Raw genomic sequence first — 19,512 nt, forward strand, 5'->3', positions numbered from 1 at the left:
TTTTTAAAAAATATTTTCTTGTAAACTTAAGAATTTAAAATTCCAATTGTATTAAAATTTGATTTATTAATTATCTATTGTTTATGCCAAATTAATTTGTATATATTGATAGTAAAACAGTGTAATGAAATTGTGAATGCAAGTGTAAAAGGTTGTGACATGCACACTTTGACCTACCAACATGAAAAGATTAAGCACTGGTCACTCAGATGAATTATCCCACCAGTTTATATATTATTATTTTTTGCATTAGATCTTTTAGTATATATAGCTGAATTATTTAGAATGAGATCTGTTAAAACTAGATTGTTTGCTCGTTCTGATGCAGCACTCAGTTGATTAATTTTTTCTAAAGTTATTTTAAAACATGAGGAAAATCTCTGAAAATATTCTTTGTCATATTTATTCAAAGAAGATTTCAAATGGATGTCACTTGTCAGCTTTTTGTTTAATTACTTAAATAAATGACTTCTTATCTACAGTGTCACCACTGTGACTAAGATGTTAAGACTGGATAATGATCACTGTGTCACCACTGTGACTGGTCAGCTTGATTGATAGATATTAAATCTTATCTTCAGTGTCACTGTGACTGGTCAAATAATGAATAGATATTCTTTATCTCCAGTGTCACCACTGTGACTGGTCACAGAGCATAATGATTGATAGATATTAAATCTTATCTCCAGTGTCACCACTGTGACTGGTCACAGAGCATAATGATTGATAGATATTAAATCTTATCTCCAGTGTCATCACTGTGACTGGTCACAGAGCATAATGATTGATAGATATTAAATCTTATCTCCAGTGTCACCACTGTGACTGGTCACAGAGCATAATGATTGATAGATATTAAATCTTATCTCCAGTGTCACCACTGTGACTGGTCACAGAGCATAATGATTGATAGATATTAAATCTCCAGTATCTCTGGTCAGTGATAGATATTAAATCTTATCTCCAGTGTCACCACTGTGACTGGTCACAGAGCATAATGATTGATAGATATTAAATCAAGGTTCTCATCACTTTCCAGCAATGTGAATACTGTTTCCAAGCGTTGTATAACAAGTAGTGTCTTCATAATACTTTCCCAGATTATTGTTAAATCCTCAGTTATTTTATACAGTTTTTTTTAATGTAGATATCTTTTATGCAGTGATTCTAATAATTTTGAGAGAAGTAACATCACTTACTAAACTAGAAGTGTGTGATGTACTTTGACTTGAAAAACTGCATGAAACACTTTACTTATTGGCTGCTACAGATGTTCTAGTTTCTTGTTGCTTTTCTAGTTGTTGTACAATACTAGACTAATTTCAGCAATTAGCATCTCTTTAAGTATTCAGTAACCAGCATGTTTGATGTACATAGTATAGTTGATACAAAGACATGAGGATTGTTATAAATGCATACTGCTCTTAGATGGGGCCAACTAAGATGATTTTTGTCTGTAGAAATAATAAATGTGTTGATAATAAACATATCAAATATCAAAAACTAGCTGATTGCCTGTCATATGGCTGTAAATGGTGAATAATATTTCTTTTGACAGTTAAGTGTAAAATGTTTTATGAACAAGTTTTTGAACATTATTTATGTTGTAATAACATTATATATATGGAGAGAGAGAATGTTTATCCTTTTTCTGGTATTTCATAAAAATAACATTCTTTGTATGTATTTCATTATCTCCACTAAGTTTTCAGTGATTATGTTGTTGAACAATGTATATTTTTATGTTCTGTTCAAGTGTTCTTGCTAATTAAACCTTATGATTGAACCATGTGAAAAAATTGTTTCTCAAAGAAATATTCATATATTTCTATTCAAATATATATTCAAATGTTTGGGCTTGTAACTTATTAACTGTGATGGTAAAAAGAAAGAACTTTGTGGTAAAGGGTAAATTCCTGAAGGTATAACATTTTACTAAACATGTTTAAAATGTTTTAAACTATATTTGTAAGTCTCTTACCAAAGGTAAAAATATCAATATAATAGATATTTAAGTTGTTTTCACACATACAGTCACTTTTGTTTATTATCTAACATGATACTATCTCTTATTTAATTTATAATTGTAATCATATTTTTGTCTGGATATTCAAAGGTCTTGTTGTAAAGATAATAATAAATAAATTAATAAATTCTAACTTGACTGGTATTTGTATTCAAGATAGGCAAGTGCTAAAACAATTATGACACCAATCTTTTAATTGAATATAAAAAATATATTAAATTCCTAATGTTCAATATCATTATTTTATATTTTCCTAATACTGTATTATCTTTCTATAAATGCAATGAGTTAATAATTTTAATAAGTTATAAGATGCCTATTTGAAATAAACCACTGAGCAAATTTGAGTGTTACTAACAGAAAGTTGACTGTTAGTGACAGTGATAGCTTCTGAACATAGAGTGGTGTTTATTATATAGATAGTTTTAGAGACTTTCAAGTGCTTTTGTAACTAGTCTGTAATTGATGGCAGGAAATGTTAGGTGCTTATATAAATTACTACCCTTTGCAACAATGCTATTCTTCATTCTCACCATAACAGTCTCAGCAGATACCTCAGACATGCCATGATCACATTTTCCATGCCAAAAAAATTCACAGTAACTTTTCCTCATTAGCATTGTAAATATAAAGTGTTTCATCTTTCATGTGAGGAGAATCTCAGGCTCCATTGCTCATTAATGCAAGAAAATTAGCATTTGTTAGGATCTATTTGTCATATTTTTCTTCCAAATCTCCAGTTGTTGTCACAAATTTTGCTGCTTTTTTGTCATTTAAACTGTGTTCAAGGTATAATATACACGAGTTTGTTTTAAACTGTGTTCAAGGTATAATATACACAAGTTGGTAGACTTTTAGTAAATATTCCAAGTGTTTTGTATACAAAAAAAATCACATTGTCTGTTTCTGTTTCATCACTAGTCTGAGTGCAAAGTGATTTCATGTTATGATTAAAGAACTATTCTTCATCTCAAATTTTATTTGCGTAATTTTGAGAACACCATCAACACATTCCAAACATTTGTTTTCAGTAAGACTTTATATTTTATGTTATTTTCGATACTCTAACTGTGTGGAGTCTGTCAATTGACCAACTTCATAACCATCATAAAAAATTAGTGAAAAAATATAAATTATGCTTTTTTCATCCTCTAATGGCTACATAATATAAAACGAAAATACAAATGTTTAGTCTAAGTAACTTAGGCCTGATAATTCTATATATTTATATAAATATATTTATTATTTTTTATTATATTGACTTTCCTGTCATGGCTAGTTAACATTGCATGACTTGAATTGGTGAGGTGCACTCGTTATGTACCTAATGGTATAAAACTAGCATTTAGTCTTCCCTGTCTTGTCTGTGTTTTAGTGAACTAATATTTTGTAATGTACAGCCACATTTCAATTATTATTCATTATTTATATTTATATAGATTATTACTATTTAGAAATAAGTTATTAAACTTATTTTTCTTAAAATGTAGAACAATAAATAAAGTAGTAAAGCAAATAATTATCTCTTCTCACTATGACCTTTGGACTCTGTTGCTGCCAGACATAGGTTGCTAAGCCTTTTAAAATTTCATACGTGGAAATTATGAAACAAATTTTTTTTTAGATTTATGTATGCAGTTGAATAACCAAAAAAAATTATAAATAGCTTCAGCAATACTTAGAAATTCCACTGTAATTTATTAAGCTTAGTATAGTAACTGAGATACATTTAGATTTAAATAAAATATGAAACTTTGAGAAGACTAAAGACACAACTTACCTCATGGAAATCTTGGACTGAAAGAATGTGGTAACCTTTTCAAAGATTAAAATGGCTCAGAAAACCATTCTGTGGACATTCTAAGTTGTTGTTTGGTTATTCTCATGTCATATATTGAAGTGTATATAAAGGCCCATTTCCAATATAAAGGGGTGAATGAGGCCACCATGTTTGATTCTGTATGTAAGCCATATCTCAGCAAAATAAAAAGATGCAAGGTTCTTATTTTATATTCTAGCTTGATAATATTAGTAATTTGAGTCCTTAGTTTTTGACAGAACAATGGACAGTATTTTAACATCACAAACAACTAATTTTAAACTATGCTGCATTCAATATACTATGTGATTCACTAAAATCTATATTTGGATGTGTTTTTTTTAATATTTACTTTTAAATTAAGAAATTAACTCATATATAATATTAAAGTTTGAATTATTATCTATAACTTGATTCTAAACTTTTCGACATAAATTCATAAAATAGTAGTTCAATAAAATTTTGAATGCAATTCAACAAATGCTGTGACATGGCCTTTGGCTTGTGACCCATTGCAAAAGTGTTAAATATGTTTTTCCCAGTATATAAAACTGACTTGTCCATGTTGCACATTCTTGAATAGTTTGTATAGGGTCTTACATGCTTAAACATTTCTAGACAAAAACATAATAAGTCTTGAGGAAGTCATTGTAGCTAATTATAGATGTGTCTGCAGTTGTATGATGCATATAATGGGAACTTTGTCATAATTCAACCAATCAAACCCATGCAGCCAAGTACTCTGAAAGATTATTTTGTGTATATTATGGCCATTCTTTAAATGCTTTATTCATGATTCACAGGTTTCTTAAAATGTTGGTGTGGTTTAGCATTGGAGCTTGGAAAATGATGTTTTTTAGGAAGTTATTTAATGTTAATGTTAGGTTTGAATCTTAATCTGTCGTATTTATAAAAGTATAGGTGGAAGGAAAGAGTTAAGTGGTCTAAAGAAGCTACTAAATCATCTGTTTTATTGGATATTGTGTACATAGACTACAAGATCAAATCTATAATAATCAGTTCTTCTGTCCTTCAAATATACCACTGAAACAAGATTGATAAAATGTACTCATTATTTATCAGTAGATGAGAAATTTTGGGCTAAAGAAAATTTAAACAGCATTAACAATATATGTTTAGTTTAAATAGTGACATTAAGTGACCAGTTGTATGTACGCCATATTGTCGTACTTTTACAAGCCTCAACTGGGAGAGCAAGTTGAAAGTCTTTATTGAATGTCAGATACATTCATATGTTGAGAATCAAGCAAATTGATACAAGTGGAAGATTCATTTATTGTATTTAGTCACCAGTGGGGTTTGTTCTGGGCATGAAATTAGCTAATACCTTATAAACAGAACCAGATTGTGAAAAGTCAACTATACAATGTAATAATTATTGTCAAATTAATATGGCATTAGGAATCACCCATGGATTCAGTCTGGACTTACCCATCAACTGTAGAGATTATCAATAATAAAAAGGTAAATTTTAAGTGTCTAGCTTGAGGTGGAAAAGAAAAAAAAAATTCAATTCTGCATCTGACTGTGCAGCATCACATAGATTATTTGTATTTATGTCAAGACAGTTTGAATTGACACTAGTATCATTGGTGAGTGCTTGCACTTTTCCCAGATGAGTCAAGATTTCATTTGTCTACTACATTAAAGATCAAGGATTCTTGTATGGAAAACTGAAGGTGAGTGAAATGCTCAATGCATTATTATTGAATGAGATTATGTCTGGTTGTTGGTTATGGTCAATGCAGCATTATTGAATGAGATTATGTCTTGTTGTTGGTTATGGTCAATGCAGCATTATTGAATGAGATTATGTCTTGTTGTTGGTTATGGTCAATGCAGCATTATTGAATGAGATTGTCTGGTTGTTGGTTATGGTCAATGCAGCATTTTTGAATGAGATTGTGTGTGGTTGTTGGTTATGGTCAATGCAGCATTATTGAATGAGATTCTGTGTGGTTGTTGGTTATGGTCAATGCAGCATTATTGAATGAGATTGTGTGTGGTTGTTGGTTATGGTCAATGCAGCATTATTGAATGAGATTCTGTCTGGTTGTTGGTTATGGTCAATGCAGCATTATTGAATGAGATTATGTCTGGTTGTTGGTTATGGTCAATGCAGCGTTATTGAATGAGATTATGTTTGGTTGTTGGTTGTGGTCAATGCAGCATTGTTGAATGAGATTATGTCTGGTTGTTGGTTGTGGTCAATGCAGCATTGTTGAATGAGATTATGTTTGGTTGTTGGTTGTGGTCAATGCAGCATTGTTGAATGAGATTATGTCTGGTTGTTGGTTATGGTCAATGCAGCATTATTGAATGAGATTCTGTGTGGTTGTTGGTTATGGTCAATGCAGCATTATTGAATGAGATTATGTCTGGTTGTTGGTTATGGTCAATGCAGCGTTATTGAATGAGATTGTGTGTGGTTGTTGGTTATGGTCAATGCAGCATTATTGAATGAGATTGTGTGTGGTTGTTGGTTATGGTCAATGCAGCATTATTGAATGAGATTCTGTGTGGTTGTTGGTTATGGTCAATGCAGCATTATTGAATGAGATTATGTCTGGTTGTTGGTTATGGTCAATGCAGCGTTATTGAATGAGATTATGTTTGGTTGTTGGTTGTGGTCAATGCAGCATTGTTGAATGAGATTATGTCTGGTTGTTGGTTGTGGTCAATGCAGCATTGTTGAATGAGATTATGTTTGGTTGTTGGTTGTGGTCAATGCAGCATTGTTGAATGAGATTATGTCTGGTTGTTGGTTGTGGTCAATGCAGCATTGTTGAATGAGATTATGTCTGGTTGTTGGTTATGGTCAATTTAGCGTTATTGAATTAGATTATGTGTGGTTGTTGGTTATGGTCAATGCAGCATTATTGAATGAGATTATGTTTGGTTGTTGGTTATGATCAATGCAGAATTATTGAATGAGATTATGTCTGGTTGTTCAGTTATGGTTTGAGGAGACGTTGGTACGAATGGACATACAGATGTCATTGTGCTTCTGAGGAATGTACTTAGTGCTAAAATATATATTAATGTTGTTTTGACACAGTTGATCAACACTTTAATGAATACAATTAGATCAGACTATTTCTTTACAGAATGAGACCTGAATTTTGAACAAAGTACACTATTGCATCAAATCAGCAGGAACTTGTTAGCAATGAACAGTGTTAGAAATTTTGTTTGCTGATTGATCAAAAAATATGTCTGTCATATGTAAAGACTGTAACAATGCCTTAACACTCCTACGAAAAGTGGGGCCTAATAGGCCCCAGAGCAACTTGAAAGGTTATTAATATTAGGCTAATAATTTTGTATTTAAATGAAATTGCATTTAAATCCATTAATGAATGGATTAACGAGATTCCCACTGTCCCTATCTACTATCTAGCGAAACCACATCCAGGGGAACGGGCTTGAAGAAATCAGGACTAGAAACGTCTTTTCGTAGGAGTGTTAATGTAGCTTTTTCATGTACTCAATCTGCCCGGCGTGGCCAGGTGGTTAAGGCACTCAACTAGTAATCTGAGGGTCGTGGGTTCGAATACTTGTCACAACAAACATGCTCGCCCTTTGGGCCATGGAGGCATTATAATGGGATGCTCAATCCCACTATTCATTTGGTAAAAGAGTAGCCCAAGAGTTGGCAGTGGGTGGTGATGACTAGCTGCCTTCCCTCTTGTCTTACACTGCTAAATTTGGGATGGTAGTGCAGATAGTCCTTGTGTAGTTTTGTGCGAAATTCAAAACAAACAAACCACATACTCATTCATTTATGTGTTAACTAGAACAAGTGGAAGTTGAGAATACTAGTGTTTCACAGGCAGTATCTAGTGGTATATTATAATTGAAACTGATTGAGATTAGCAGTATTCAGTGAATAAATTGCTCCCAAAATATAGTTTAATTTCTGTTCTGTTATTTATTTCATATCATAAAATCATAGCTTTTTAAAGTTTCTTCACTTTCTGATATGACTAAGCTGGACTTACTAAATTGTTTATGTTAGTAAAATCTTTTAGTGAAAATATTAAAATCTTCTGGATGTTTGTGTTATAACTTCAAATTATAGATGTTGAAATGGTAAACTTGCTTGATAAAATGTTGGAAATTATTTTGGATAAATTTGTTGTTGATTTTGGTAAGTAATTTCTAGATTCAAATTCACACTAGTGTATCAAAATGTCATTTGCCACTAATTTTTCAAGGAAATTTCCTTTCTTGCATCTCTGTTTTCTGTGCATTTCCAATTCTCTTTTACATAAGTTATATAATATGCTTCCTGCTGAGAAATTTCAGTCTGATTCAGTAGTTTTAAAATAAATTGTAATACTTTAGATATTAACTCATTGCTCAAACTGTGTTCTCTAATAGTTTTTATAACTATAAAATGGTCAGTTGCTGATGATTTGCAACAAGGGTGCATGTGTCATATTTTGTAGTTAAAAGTCTTGTTTAATCAGTTGTGGGTAAATTACTTTTAACTTTTAAAAACAAATGTTTAATATTAACCATATACTGTGTATAACTAATTCTTGCTTTCTCCAACAGAGGCACTTAAAGCTATTGAAGAAGGTGGGTGTGATGTATTAACCCAGAAAAGAGTAAGGGAAAAAGGAATGAAACCTGGAGCTTTGTGGCACATCTATAATGCAAGAGATGCTGATAAAATTAGAGATCTACTCAATCAAGTAAGTACACCATTGTCTGTCATAAAATAAGTCATTCATGTGTTATTCCTTCTGTATATTTTTCTTTTACACAGTTTGGCCTGTCATTTTTGTGAGCTATATTACTTATTAATGCATTTGGTCTTTATATAGATATCAATTAATAACGATAGTATGAAGTACAATAAGCTTAAATTTCTAGGTGGCCTTAGAGCGAGGTGAAAAGCCTGAAGCACACCATGATCCTATCCATGATCAGAGTTGGTACATAGATAAAGATCTGCGGAACAGACTGTATAAGGAGTACAATGTTGAAGGTTATGCCATTGTCCAATGTCTTGGGGATTCTGTTTTCATTCCTGCAGGGGCTCCACATCAGGTATACTTTACATCTAGAAATAGCCTGTGTTGATTAATAGTTTCACATAAAGCTATGTATTGTGTATGTTAAGTTCCTAATAGTTTAGACCTGAAGTTTTATTGGATTTTGAATATTTTAATTGACTTTAATTGTGTAAGTTTGTACATATGTGTTGGCAAGGTTTTTTCAGTAGGTGTAGATGACTTACTGCTAGTGAATTTCAACAATGAACAGACAGCATACAATCCACTTGTTTTAAAATAGTATATTCAAAACAAGTCAGGCAAATGTACAAAACTTTGTTACACTATTGGTTTTCATAATTATTTTCAGAGTTTTAAATAATTGTCTCTTTTTCATCAAAATCCACATACGAAGGTTCAGTAACTTTCAAACACCCTTTAATAAGACAAACTATTTTCCTCTACTCTGTTCTTACAATACAAGGCTGTGATAATCACTTTAAAATCACCAGTAGAACTGTTGGTTACCAGAGTTATAGCTTTAAACAATTGTCTCATTTCCATCACAGTTGGGTTAAATCACTTTAGAACACCCTTTGAAAGACAAATTGTTCTTGCCCATCTATTATAACAATACAAGCTATGGAACTCACTTTAGAAATTGCCTGCTAGGGCTAGATTCACATGCAGTATAGCTTCACTTTCACTAAGTTATTTCCTTAATCCTATTGTGACAGGTGATGGGTCAAAGGACATATCATTGCATTTGTTGACTTGCTTTCAAAATTTTATTGAACTGCTATTTTATGAATTTATATCAGTAAGTTTGGTATCAAATTATAGAGTATAACTCAAACTTTAAGGTTATATATTACCTAATTTCTTAATTTAAAAGTAAATATTAAAAGAACACAGCTAAATATCAATTTTTGTATGTCACATGATATGCTGAATGCAGCACTGGTTCAGATTGGATGTTTGTGATGTCCAAATACAAAGTATACAGTTGCATGTGAATTAGTAACTCAGATTACCAATAATAGAAAGATAGAATGTGAAATAAGAACCTTCTGTAATTTCTGTATGCTGAGATATTGTTTATTTTCGAAAACACACATTGTCCTGCCCACCTCTTTCTATTTTTGGAAACACTTCCTTGTGTACATGTGTATTTCTGTCTGTGTCATGTGAATAACCAGCTGAAAGCTCAGTGTGTTTCTGATGTGGATTTCTAAGCCATTTTGAAATATGATGACAACTTATTCTTTCAATCCCAGATTTCAAACTGGTAGGTTGAGTCTTCAGTTGGTTTGAAATTTGTTTACTTTTTTAGACCCAAATACAGCTTAGTTACTAAGTTTGGTAAATTATAATGAATTCTGTGTTATTTATGTAGTAATTTATCATTTTTAGTCATTTCAAATATGTGTGTGTATATATAACCTAAAAAAAAAATTTCATTTCACATTCTTCACATGCAAAATGCGATAGGCTTAGCAACCTGTGGCTAGCAACAAAGGAGCACAAAGCTTGTAACTGTAAAAGATAATAGTTTGATACACCTTTTCATTTACTGTTTTATGTTTTCAGAAAAATAACTTTAAAAACTTATTTGTAAATAGCAATAATGTATTATAAATGAAAATGTGACTGTATTTCACACTAAAACAGAACCAACACAGATCATTTTGTAAAGGCCAGTTTTATATTCTTGGATATGGTGACATGATTGCATGTGCTCTGCATCATTGCAAGTTCTGTAATCTTTGCCAGGTACCACTGGAAGGTCAATATAATAAAAAATATAAATATATAATATTATGAGATTTAAGCTGTTTAGACTAAATATTTGTGTTTTCATGATATAATTTGTTGTCATTCTAGAACAAAAGAAGCATAATTTATTTATATTTTTTGTTGTTGTTGTTGGTTGTGAGGTTGGTAACATTGACACTCCCCATATAATTAGGGTAGAGTAAATAACAGATGAAACACGAAGTTTTACTGAAAACAAATGTTTGAAATGTATTTAGGAGGTTTTATAGATTACACATAATATTTTAGATTCTGGGGAGAAAGAATGATTTTTAATCATAACATGAAAATCACTTTGCACTAGGGCTAGTAATGAAACAGACTTGGTATTTTCACAAACAAATCTTTACTAAAAATACTTCATTAAAAAATCTTATTTGTATGTGTACAAAAGGCTTGCAATTTTGCTGAAAGTTGACCAAATTTTGTAAAGTTACACATGTTGCATCAAAAGTTATAGTATAAATATTTGTGCATATAATACTTAGTCTGTGTGTGTAATATATATATATAGTAATGAAACCTAAACTTAAAAGTATTTCATGTTATTATTAAATGATACTGGATATAAAGTATATTGAAGAAAAATTACATAAAATAATACTTGTTTAGATGTGCACTGACCTTCTCTGCTAGGACATCATTCATTGCACATCACTAGGTTTTAGGGTTTATTATAAAACTTTGCCCTGAAAATATTGCTTACTGTTTCACTCTTACACAAGAATTCACTGTTTGATTTACATTCAAATTTTATTAAACTACATTTTACTAATGTTATACCAATTAGTATGGTATACAATTATAGCTAATAATCCATATTTTAAAAGTATACAAGTTTTAAGTTATTTTTAAAATCCTGAATATCCACTAGTGTAAGAAATATGACATTTTCTCTCGGGATCCCTTTTATGTATTTTATTCACCACCCTTCCAGCAAGTATGAAATTTAAGGTGTACCACTCATTGTCATTGCTCAGTCAAACTATAATTTTTATTGTCTTCAATTTTGTTTACTTATAGAGTTATCGAATACACCCACCTGTCACATCATCTCCTTCAGGATTTGTTAGTTCTCTCTCTTATGTTTAATCATATATTGGGTTTAACCAGTAAAAAGCCATGGTTTTCTTCTGTTATATTACATTACTTTCTGAATAGAGAATTGTCAGAATTATTAGTACAAACTTCATTCCCATGACAAAGATAACAACTAGCTTGGATGAATTTGTAATGGCTCTTGTCACATTGTTGGAAAACCAGAATCATTGTAATAGTTAGGGATATTGTCTACTTTTTGCCTGTTATTATTATAAGTTGTTTGATGTATTATTTAATTAAGTAAAAATGATTTAGTGCATTATGACCATCAATATAAAAGAGTAAAGTGTCATTGACATTCAACAGAAAAAAAACTCAGTTAACTTCTTTGTTTCTTATTTTTCGTGTGTGTTCTTTATTTATTATTATAAAACCAACTAAAATGCAGAAATAGATGTCTGTGTAGGTTAGTTAGGTAAAATATCTTAAACTAATATAATAAAATATCTCACTTTAGCAGTTCATGGCTAATGTAATTTGATAGCATAATGAGAACTCCATTGTCAGCAAGTTATTTACAGTTTATAATGATATAGATAGTAGTTAGACATGGTTCAAAGGGCAAATTTTCTTAGAGATTTTTGAAATAAAAAAACATTTCTTATTTTAATGAAAATTACTCTGCACCATGGACTATTCAGAACAAATACTCAAAATATTCATGGACAAATCTTTATTTTATTTCATTAAAAATACCTTACCAAAATTATTTTTAATATGGAAAGGACTTGTAATTGTAATTGAAAGACTGACAAATTTTTTGAAGTTATACTAAAAGTTAGAATTATTGCATCTAAAAAGACTTTAGATTGTTGACTGCCAGGTATTTCAGCTGCTACAGCAACTCGAACCAAGTTCAAAGTACAACTCTAATGCTTCTACATTTTGTAACCTTTTTCTTGATGCCATTTTGGATCGAAAGTGAAACAATATGTAAGTAGGTCAAATGCATGTATGGTGCAGATATCTAGCATTGAAGTTAGGTATTATTGAGAACAAATTAACTCGTCCATGGCACTGTGTTACCGATCGGCTAGGACGAGTTATCTCGTCTACAGCACCGAACAGGTTAAATGAGTACGAAGTGGTCATATAGACAGAATCCATTGAGAGAGTTAAAGCAGAAGCAACACAAAAAATATTCATTGTTTGCTGAAGTGAAGCATTTCCACTGAGTTTATGTTGTACTAAATATGAAGATTAATAAATTTTGATGTTTCATCTGTAACTTACCTTCCCATTGTTCTTTGAAAGTTGTTGAAATCTAATTTTTGACTTTGCCCTAACACTTCTGTACAGTACTGTTCATGCTATTTTAAAAGTTAGTTATATCAAATATATAAATAATTTTACACATGTACAAGGCATTTGTGTGATCAGTGAAATTAACCAAGGTCATGTTGAGAGTTAACAGGTTTTTGAAATCCAGTTACTGAGCAACTTAGCTGTGTGGTGAAATTCTAATGTCAGACTTATCTATGATTTAAACTCCTGTAAAGATCTTTCATGCTAATATTAGTTAAAGTTTATACAAAAGCATTTCTTTGTTGTGCAGTCTTCTTATATCATTTCATTTTCTGTATCTATGTAAATGAACTTTATAATTCCTCTTTTCTTTCAGCTGAAATGTGTAACAGTTTTTCAGACTAATTCCAATTAACCTGATATGTTATATACACCCTTTCAGGTTCGAAACCTTCACAGTTGTATTAAGGTTGCTGAAGATTTTGTCTCCCCTGAAAATATTGCTTACTGTTTCACTCTTACACAAGAATTCAGAGATTTGACAGACACTCATACAAATCATGAAGATAAACTTCAGGTAAAAGTGGTATGATTTGTAAGAGATTTAATTTTGGAAAAAAAGTATAAACTTAAAAAGTTACTAGAAGGTGGGTAACTATATTATACATCATGAATTCCAGGTCATATATGTTCAATTTTACAGTATTTATAATTAACATTGTAAATTATTTGCTTTTGTTTTACCAAAACAATATAGTGGAAAATGTTTATCCAGTATTATGATAAAGTATTTTTAAGATGGTATTAAATGCAATCATCTAACTGCATTGTTTCTAGTGTATTGTATCCAAAATATAGAATAATTAGTACAATTTGTTGCTTCTTTTATAATTTTACAACCTGCTCTTGGTGTTAGGTTGTAGTTTTGTTGAGAAAATCTCAACTCAAGTTTCTGTTCAAATATTTGTATTCTTATAGGCTTAAATAATTTTTTCTTCTAACTAATACAAAAATGCTGATATAGCAATTCAGTTTCATTCTTTGTACTTCATGATCAGGCCTAGCTTGGCAAAGTGGTTAAGGCACTCGACTTGTAATCTGAGGGTCGCTGGTTCAAATTCCTGTCACACCAAACATGCTTGCCCCTTCAGTCATGGAGGCATTATAATGTGACAGTCAGTCCCACTATTTGTTGGTAAAAGAGTTGGCAGTCGGTGGCAAGCTGCTCTGGTCTTACACTGTTAAATTAGGGACGGCTAGCACAGATAGCCCTCGAGTAGCTTTGCTCGAAATTTAAAACAAAGCAAACCAAAGTTTATGTTTGCAAACATAAAAGTATGGTGTTCATCAGTGAGAGAAGCTGGACCTACTCATGTATCTTACAGTAACATCTACAATAGTTAATATCAACTCTCAGAGTGAAAAGTTCATTGTAGATATTGTTGGGTTATTATAATGAATTACTGTTCAACATTATAATTTAACATTATGTGAAACAGACTTAATATGATAGTTTCAACAATGAACTTCTGTTTTATTGATAACATTTCTTAACATTTGGATTAATGAAATTAGAGCTGATCTAGCTTAATTAACAGCAGATATTCCAATTCATATGATTTTAGTGTAATTGTTCTCGTTTTTAAAAAAAATTATACCTGTATGAATTGTTCTGTCATTTTACAATATTGCATGTGTTTCCAAAATTTTCCGATACAACCTCTTATCTCCACTCAAATATAAGTATTCATACAGCAGTCCTCCACCTATAGGAATTCAACACTACACCTATTGTAGCTAGTACCCTCCCTAATAATTCATGCGTTAATCACTTCTTGATTAGTAGTATTACTGTACAAGTATGTTTGTCTTCATTTCAGGTTTAGTTATTATATTCACACTTTTCTTTTTATAATTTTATCACTGCTGTTTTTTTTTCATTTTTTTAAAATAGAAAATTGAAATATAAATTTCATTATCTATTCTCCCTCTTCTAAGTATTTGTTTTTGATATTCTTGATTATGCACTCGTAATTTAGGATGTTACAACTCAAGAGGTCAGTATGCTGTGTCCCCAATTTATGGTTGCCTAGCATGTTTGTTCTTTTCTTATTCACCCATAAATGTAATTTTCCTCACACCTTTTGGATTTTTGGATTTTTTTACTGATGAGGGGTTTTTGAACACTGACGCTTTGGTTGCATTTCCCTACCTCAGAACTTTTCAGTTCATTTATTACATTATACATTATTTTCTGTGGCTTCTATGAAGTTGGGTTTTTCAATCCTGTTTTCTTTAGAATTTTTTTTTCTGTCTTCCTAATTATGTGCATTGCACATGGAACCTTTTTTTTCTATAACATGGTGTTTGGGACCTTCCTGCCTATTTCAAGACTAATGTTGTTTCAGCAAGTCTCCATAACTCCTTTCCATTTGTCCCCCTTGTTATTTCACAGTCTGTGGGATCCCATTTCATCACAGTATTAGTCAGAGGTAGCTTAGGGCTTACTTCTTCAGGATCCCTTTTGTGAGAAGGTTACTGCTATTAGGGGTTTACACTTCTGTTTTGTGGATGATGTAGGTTGATGAATTGGATACATGTTGCCATATTTAATTTTCCCCAGCATTCAGATATATTTGTTCATTTTGTTCTTTGTGGGTCGAGGTTACAGTTTAGAGTGTTTTTGTTTGGCCTTGCCTTGGTTCCCTCTGTGTTCAGCCAAATAGTCGTGACTTTTGCTCAGCTGCTTCCTTTTCTGTACAGTTTTACTAGGATAGATGGATGATTGTAGCTTCCTCAATGACCTTACCTGTATATCAGTTTTTTTTCATTTAGCACCAGTGTGCACCATTCTCCATGGGTTTTTTGATAACCATATGCTGTCTTGTTAAGGATTCCTTGAATGTTTCTTTGACCCTTTCTCCTCCATAACAGTTTGTATTGACTGTTGGTTGAATGGGATAACTACTGTTTCTGTGGTTCCTTTTGCTTCTCCTTAGCTGGACTGTTTGTATTGACTGTTGGTTGAATGGGATAACTACTGTTGCTGTGGTTCCTGGTTCCTTCTCCTTAGCTGGACTGTTTGTATTGACTGTTGGTTGAATGGGATAACTACTGTTGCTGTGGTTCCTGGTTCCTTCTCCTTAGCTGGACTGTTTGTATTGACTGTTGGTTGAATGGGATAACTACTGTTACTGTGGTTCCTGGTTCCTTCTCCTTAGCTGGACTGTTTGTATTGACTGTTGGTTGAATGGGATAACTACTGTTGCTGTGGTTCCTTTTGCTTCTCCTTAGCTGGACTGTTTGTATTGACTGTTGGTTGAATGGGATAACTACTGTTGCTGTGGTTCCTTTTGCTTCTCCTTAGCTGGACTGTTTGTATTGACTGTTGGTTGAATGGGATAACTACTGTTGCTGTGGTTCCTTTTGCTTCTCCTTAGCTGGACTGTTTGTATTGACTGTTGGTTGAATGGGATAACTACTGTTGCTGTGGTTCCTGGTTCCTTCTCCTTAGCTGGACTGTTTGTATTGACTGTTGGTTGAATGGGATAACTACTGTTGCTGTGGTTCCTTTTCCTTCTTCTTAGCTGGACTGTTTGTATTGACTGTTGGTTGAATGGGATAACTACTGTTGCTGTGGTTCCTTTTGCTTCTCCTTAGCTGGACTGTTTGTATTGACTGTTGGTTGAATGGGATAACTACTGTTGCTGTGGTTCCTTTTGCTTCTCCTTAGCTGGACTGTTTGTATTGACTGTTGGTTGAATGGGATAACTACTGTTGCTGTGGTTCCTTTCCTTCTCCTTAGCTGGACTGTTTGTATTGACTGTTGGTTGAATGGGATAACTACTGTTGCTGTGGTTCCTGGTTCCTTCTCCTTAGCTGGACTGTTTGTATTGACTGTTGGTTGAATGGGATAACTACTGTTGCTGTGGTTCCTTTTGCTTCTCCTTAGCTGGACTGTTTGTATTGACTGTTGGTTGAATGGGATAACTACTGTTGCTGTGGTTCCTTTTGCTTCTCCTTAGCTGGACTGTTTGTATTGACTGTTGGTTGAATGGGATAACTACTGTTGCTGTGGTTCCTTTTGCTTCTCCTTAGCTGGACTGTTTGTATTGACTGTTGGTTGAATGGGATAACTACTGTTGCTGTGGTTCCTTTTGCTTCTCCTTAGCTGGACTGTTTGTATTGACTGTTGGTTGAATGGGATAACTACTGTTGCTGTGGTTCCTTTTGCTTCTTCTTAGCTGGACTGTTTGTATTGACTGTTGGTTGAATGGGATAACTACTGTTGCTGTGGTTCCTTTTGCTTCTCCTTAGCTGGACTGTTTGTATTGACTGTTGGTTGAATGGGATAACTACTGTTGCTGTGGTTCCTTTTGCTTCTCCTTAGCTGGACTGTTTGTATTGACTGTTGGTTGAATGGGATAACTACTGTTGCTGTGGTTCCTGGTTCCTTCTCCTTAGCTGGACTGTTTGTATTGACTGTTGGTTGAATGGGATAACTACTGTTGCTGTGGTTCCTTTCCTTCTCCTTAGCTGGACTGTTTGTATTGACTGTTGGTTGAATGGGATAACTACTGTTGCTGTGGTTCCTTTTGCTTCTCCTTAGCTGGACTGTTTGTATTGACTGTTGGTTGAATGGGATAACTACTGTTGCTGTGGTTCCTTTTGCTTCTCCTTAGCTGGACTGTTTGTATTGACTGTTGGTTGAATGGGATAACTACTGTTGCTGTGGTTCCTTTTGCTTCTCCTTAGCTGGACTGTTTGTATTGACTGTTGGTTGAATGGGATAACTACTGTTGCTGTGGTTCCTGGTTCCTTCTCCTTAGCTGGACTGTTTGTATTGACTGTTGGTTGAATGGGATAACTACTGTTGCTGTGGTTCCTTTTGCTTCTCCTTAGCTGGACTGTTTGTATTGACTGTTGGTTGAATGGGATAACTACTGTTGCTGTGGTTCCTTTTGCTTCTCCTTAGCTGGACTGTTTGTATTGACTGTTGGTTGAATGGGATAACTACTGTTGCTGTGGTTCCTTTTGCTTCTCCTTAGCTGGACTGTTTGTATTGACTGTTGGTTGAATGGGATAACTACTGTTGCTGTGGTTCCTGGTTCCTTCTCCTTAGCTGGACTGTTTGTATTGACTGTTGGTTGAATGGGATAACTACTGTTACTGTGGTTCCTGGTTCCTTCTTCTTAGCTGGACTGTTTGTATTGACTGTTGGTTGAATGGGATAACTACTGCTACTGTGGTTCCTGGTTCCTTCTTCTTAGCTGGACTGTTTGTATTGACTGTTGGTTGAATGGGATAACTACTGTTGCTGTGGTTCCTGGTTCCTTCTCCTTAGCTGGACTGTTTGTATTGACTGTTGGTTGAATGGGATAACTACTGTTACTGTGGTTCCTGGTTCCTTCTTCTTAGCTGGACTGTTTGTATTGACTGTTGGTTGAATGGGATAACTACTGTTACTGTGGTTCCTGGTTCCTTCTTCTTAGCTGGACTGTTTGTATTGACTGTTGGTTGAATGGGATAACTACTGTTACTGTGGTTCCTGGTTCCTTCTTCTTAGCTGGACTGTTTGTATTTACTGTTGCTTCTTTTTCCATTGGAGGAGCATTTCTCAACACCTGCGAGATTGAGGGATGGGCAACTGCTTTTGATTCCACTTTCCATATCAGTCTCTTGGCACTTCTTACTATTCATCAGACAGTGCTTTCCTTCCTACTGGCCCTTTGGACAAGATGGTGAAGTTCCACTCTGACAATTCAATGGTAGGGTCTTTCATCACCATGCATAGAGAGTACATAGCCTGAATGTCCTCTGTTTTCAAACTTTGAATCTCCTGTATTTTGGGCCAACTGTCATTACATCAGTTTGTGGGCATGTCATTGGCAGAAACCCATGAATCTAGTTACAGATTTGTTATTCTGTAACAAACAAGATTCTCCTAGTGGGTTAGTCTTTGGATCCTCTACTTTTTCAGCTGTAGTGAGCACCTTGAGGTGTCCTCAATTCGGAAGTTTTTACATGTCATCTTAATACATGCCTTACCTGTTTTTGGTCTCCAGTTCATTATTTCTTGTGGTGTTCAGTGAATTTTCTGTGGTTGAAGTGGGAAAGCTGTTTCCCCTTATGTTTGCCTGGATAGTTGTCTTTTTCCTCATGTCCTCTTAATAGTTCAGAACTCTCCATGTTAAGTACAGCTGGTAGCACTGTTTTGGACAACCCTCATGTAGTTTACATTTCTGTAATGGTTATTGGTATTGTCTCCTCTTTATCTGCCTTAATTAACTACACTTTGGCATGCAACATCCATCCATTCTGTCTTCACATGTGGTTTTTATCTTATTTTTCATCTGAAGATCAAGTATCTTCAGGCATCAGTTTGGTCTTCTATTGTAGTTTCCCCAGAATTATTGATCCATATATCTAGGTTATTATTATCCTTCATTTCTCACATTCCTCATGCTGTCTGTTTTTTCATT

The 19,512-nt window shown here is 33.2% G+C and overlaps 1 protein-coding gene across 10 annotated transcripts in view; it reads left to right on the forward strand.

Moving 5' to 3' along the window:
- LOC143236737 (lysine-specific demethylase 3-like) overlaps nucleotides 1–19,512 on the forward strand; it is a 113,898-nt gene that overhangs the window by 88,695 nt on the left and 5,691 nt on the right. For all 10 annotated transcript variants that reach the window (XR_013019732.1, XM_076475202.1, XM_076475205.1 and 7 more), the window contains 3 exons: nucleotides 8,427–8,566; nucleotides 8,748–8,924; nucleotides 13,473–13,607. Coding sequence is in view for 9 of the 10 variants with exons in the window: in XM_076475202.1 (XP_076331317.1) it covers nucleotides 8,427–8,566; nucleotides 8,748–8,924; nucleotides 13,473–13,607 (452 nt within the window). In the remaining variant the exon portion in view is untranslated. The remainder of the gene's footprint in view (nucleotides 1–8,426; nucleotides 8,567–8,747; nucleotides 8,925–13,472; nucleotides 13,608–19,512) is intronic.

This window comes from Tachypleus tridentatus, chromosome 13, assembly GCF_004210375.1.
Source record: "Tachypleus tridentatus isolate NWPU-2018 chromosome 13, ASM421037v1, whole genome shotgun sequence".
NCBI classification, from domain to species: domain Eukaryota; kingdom Metazoa; phylum Arthropoda; class Merostomata; order Xiphosura; family Limulidae; genus Tachypleus; species Tachypleus tridentatus.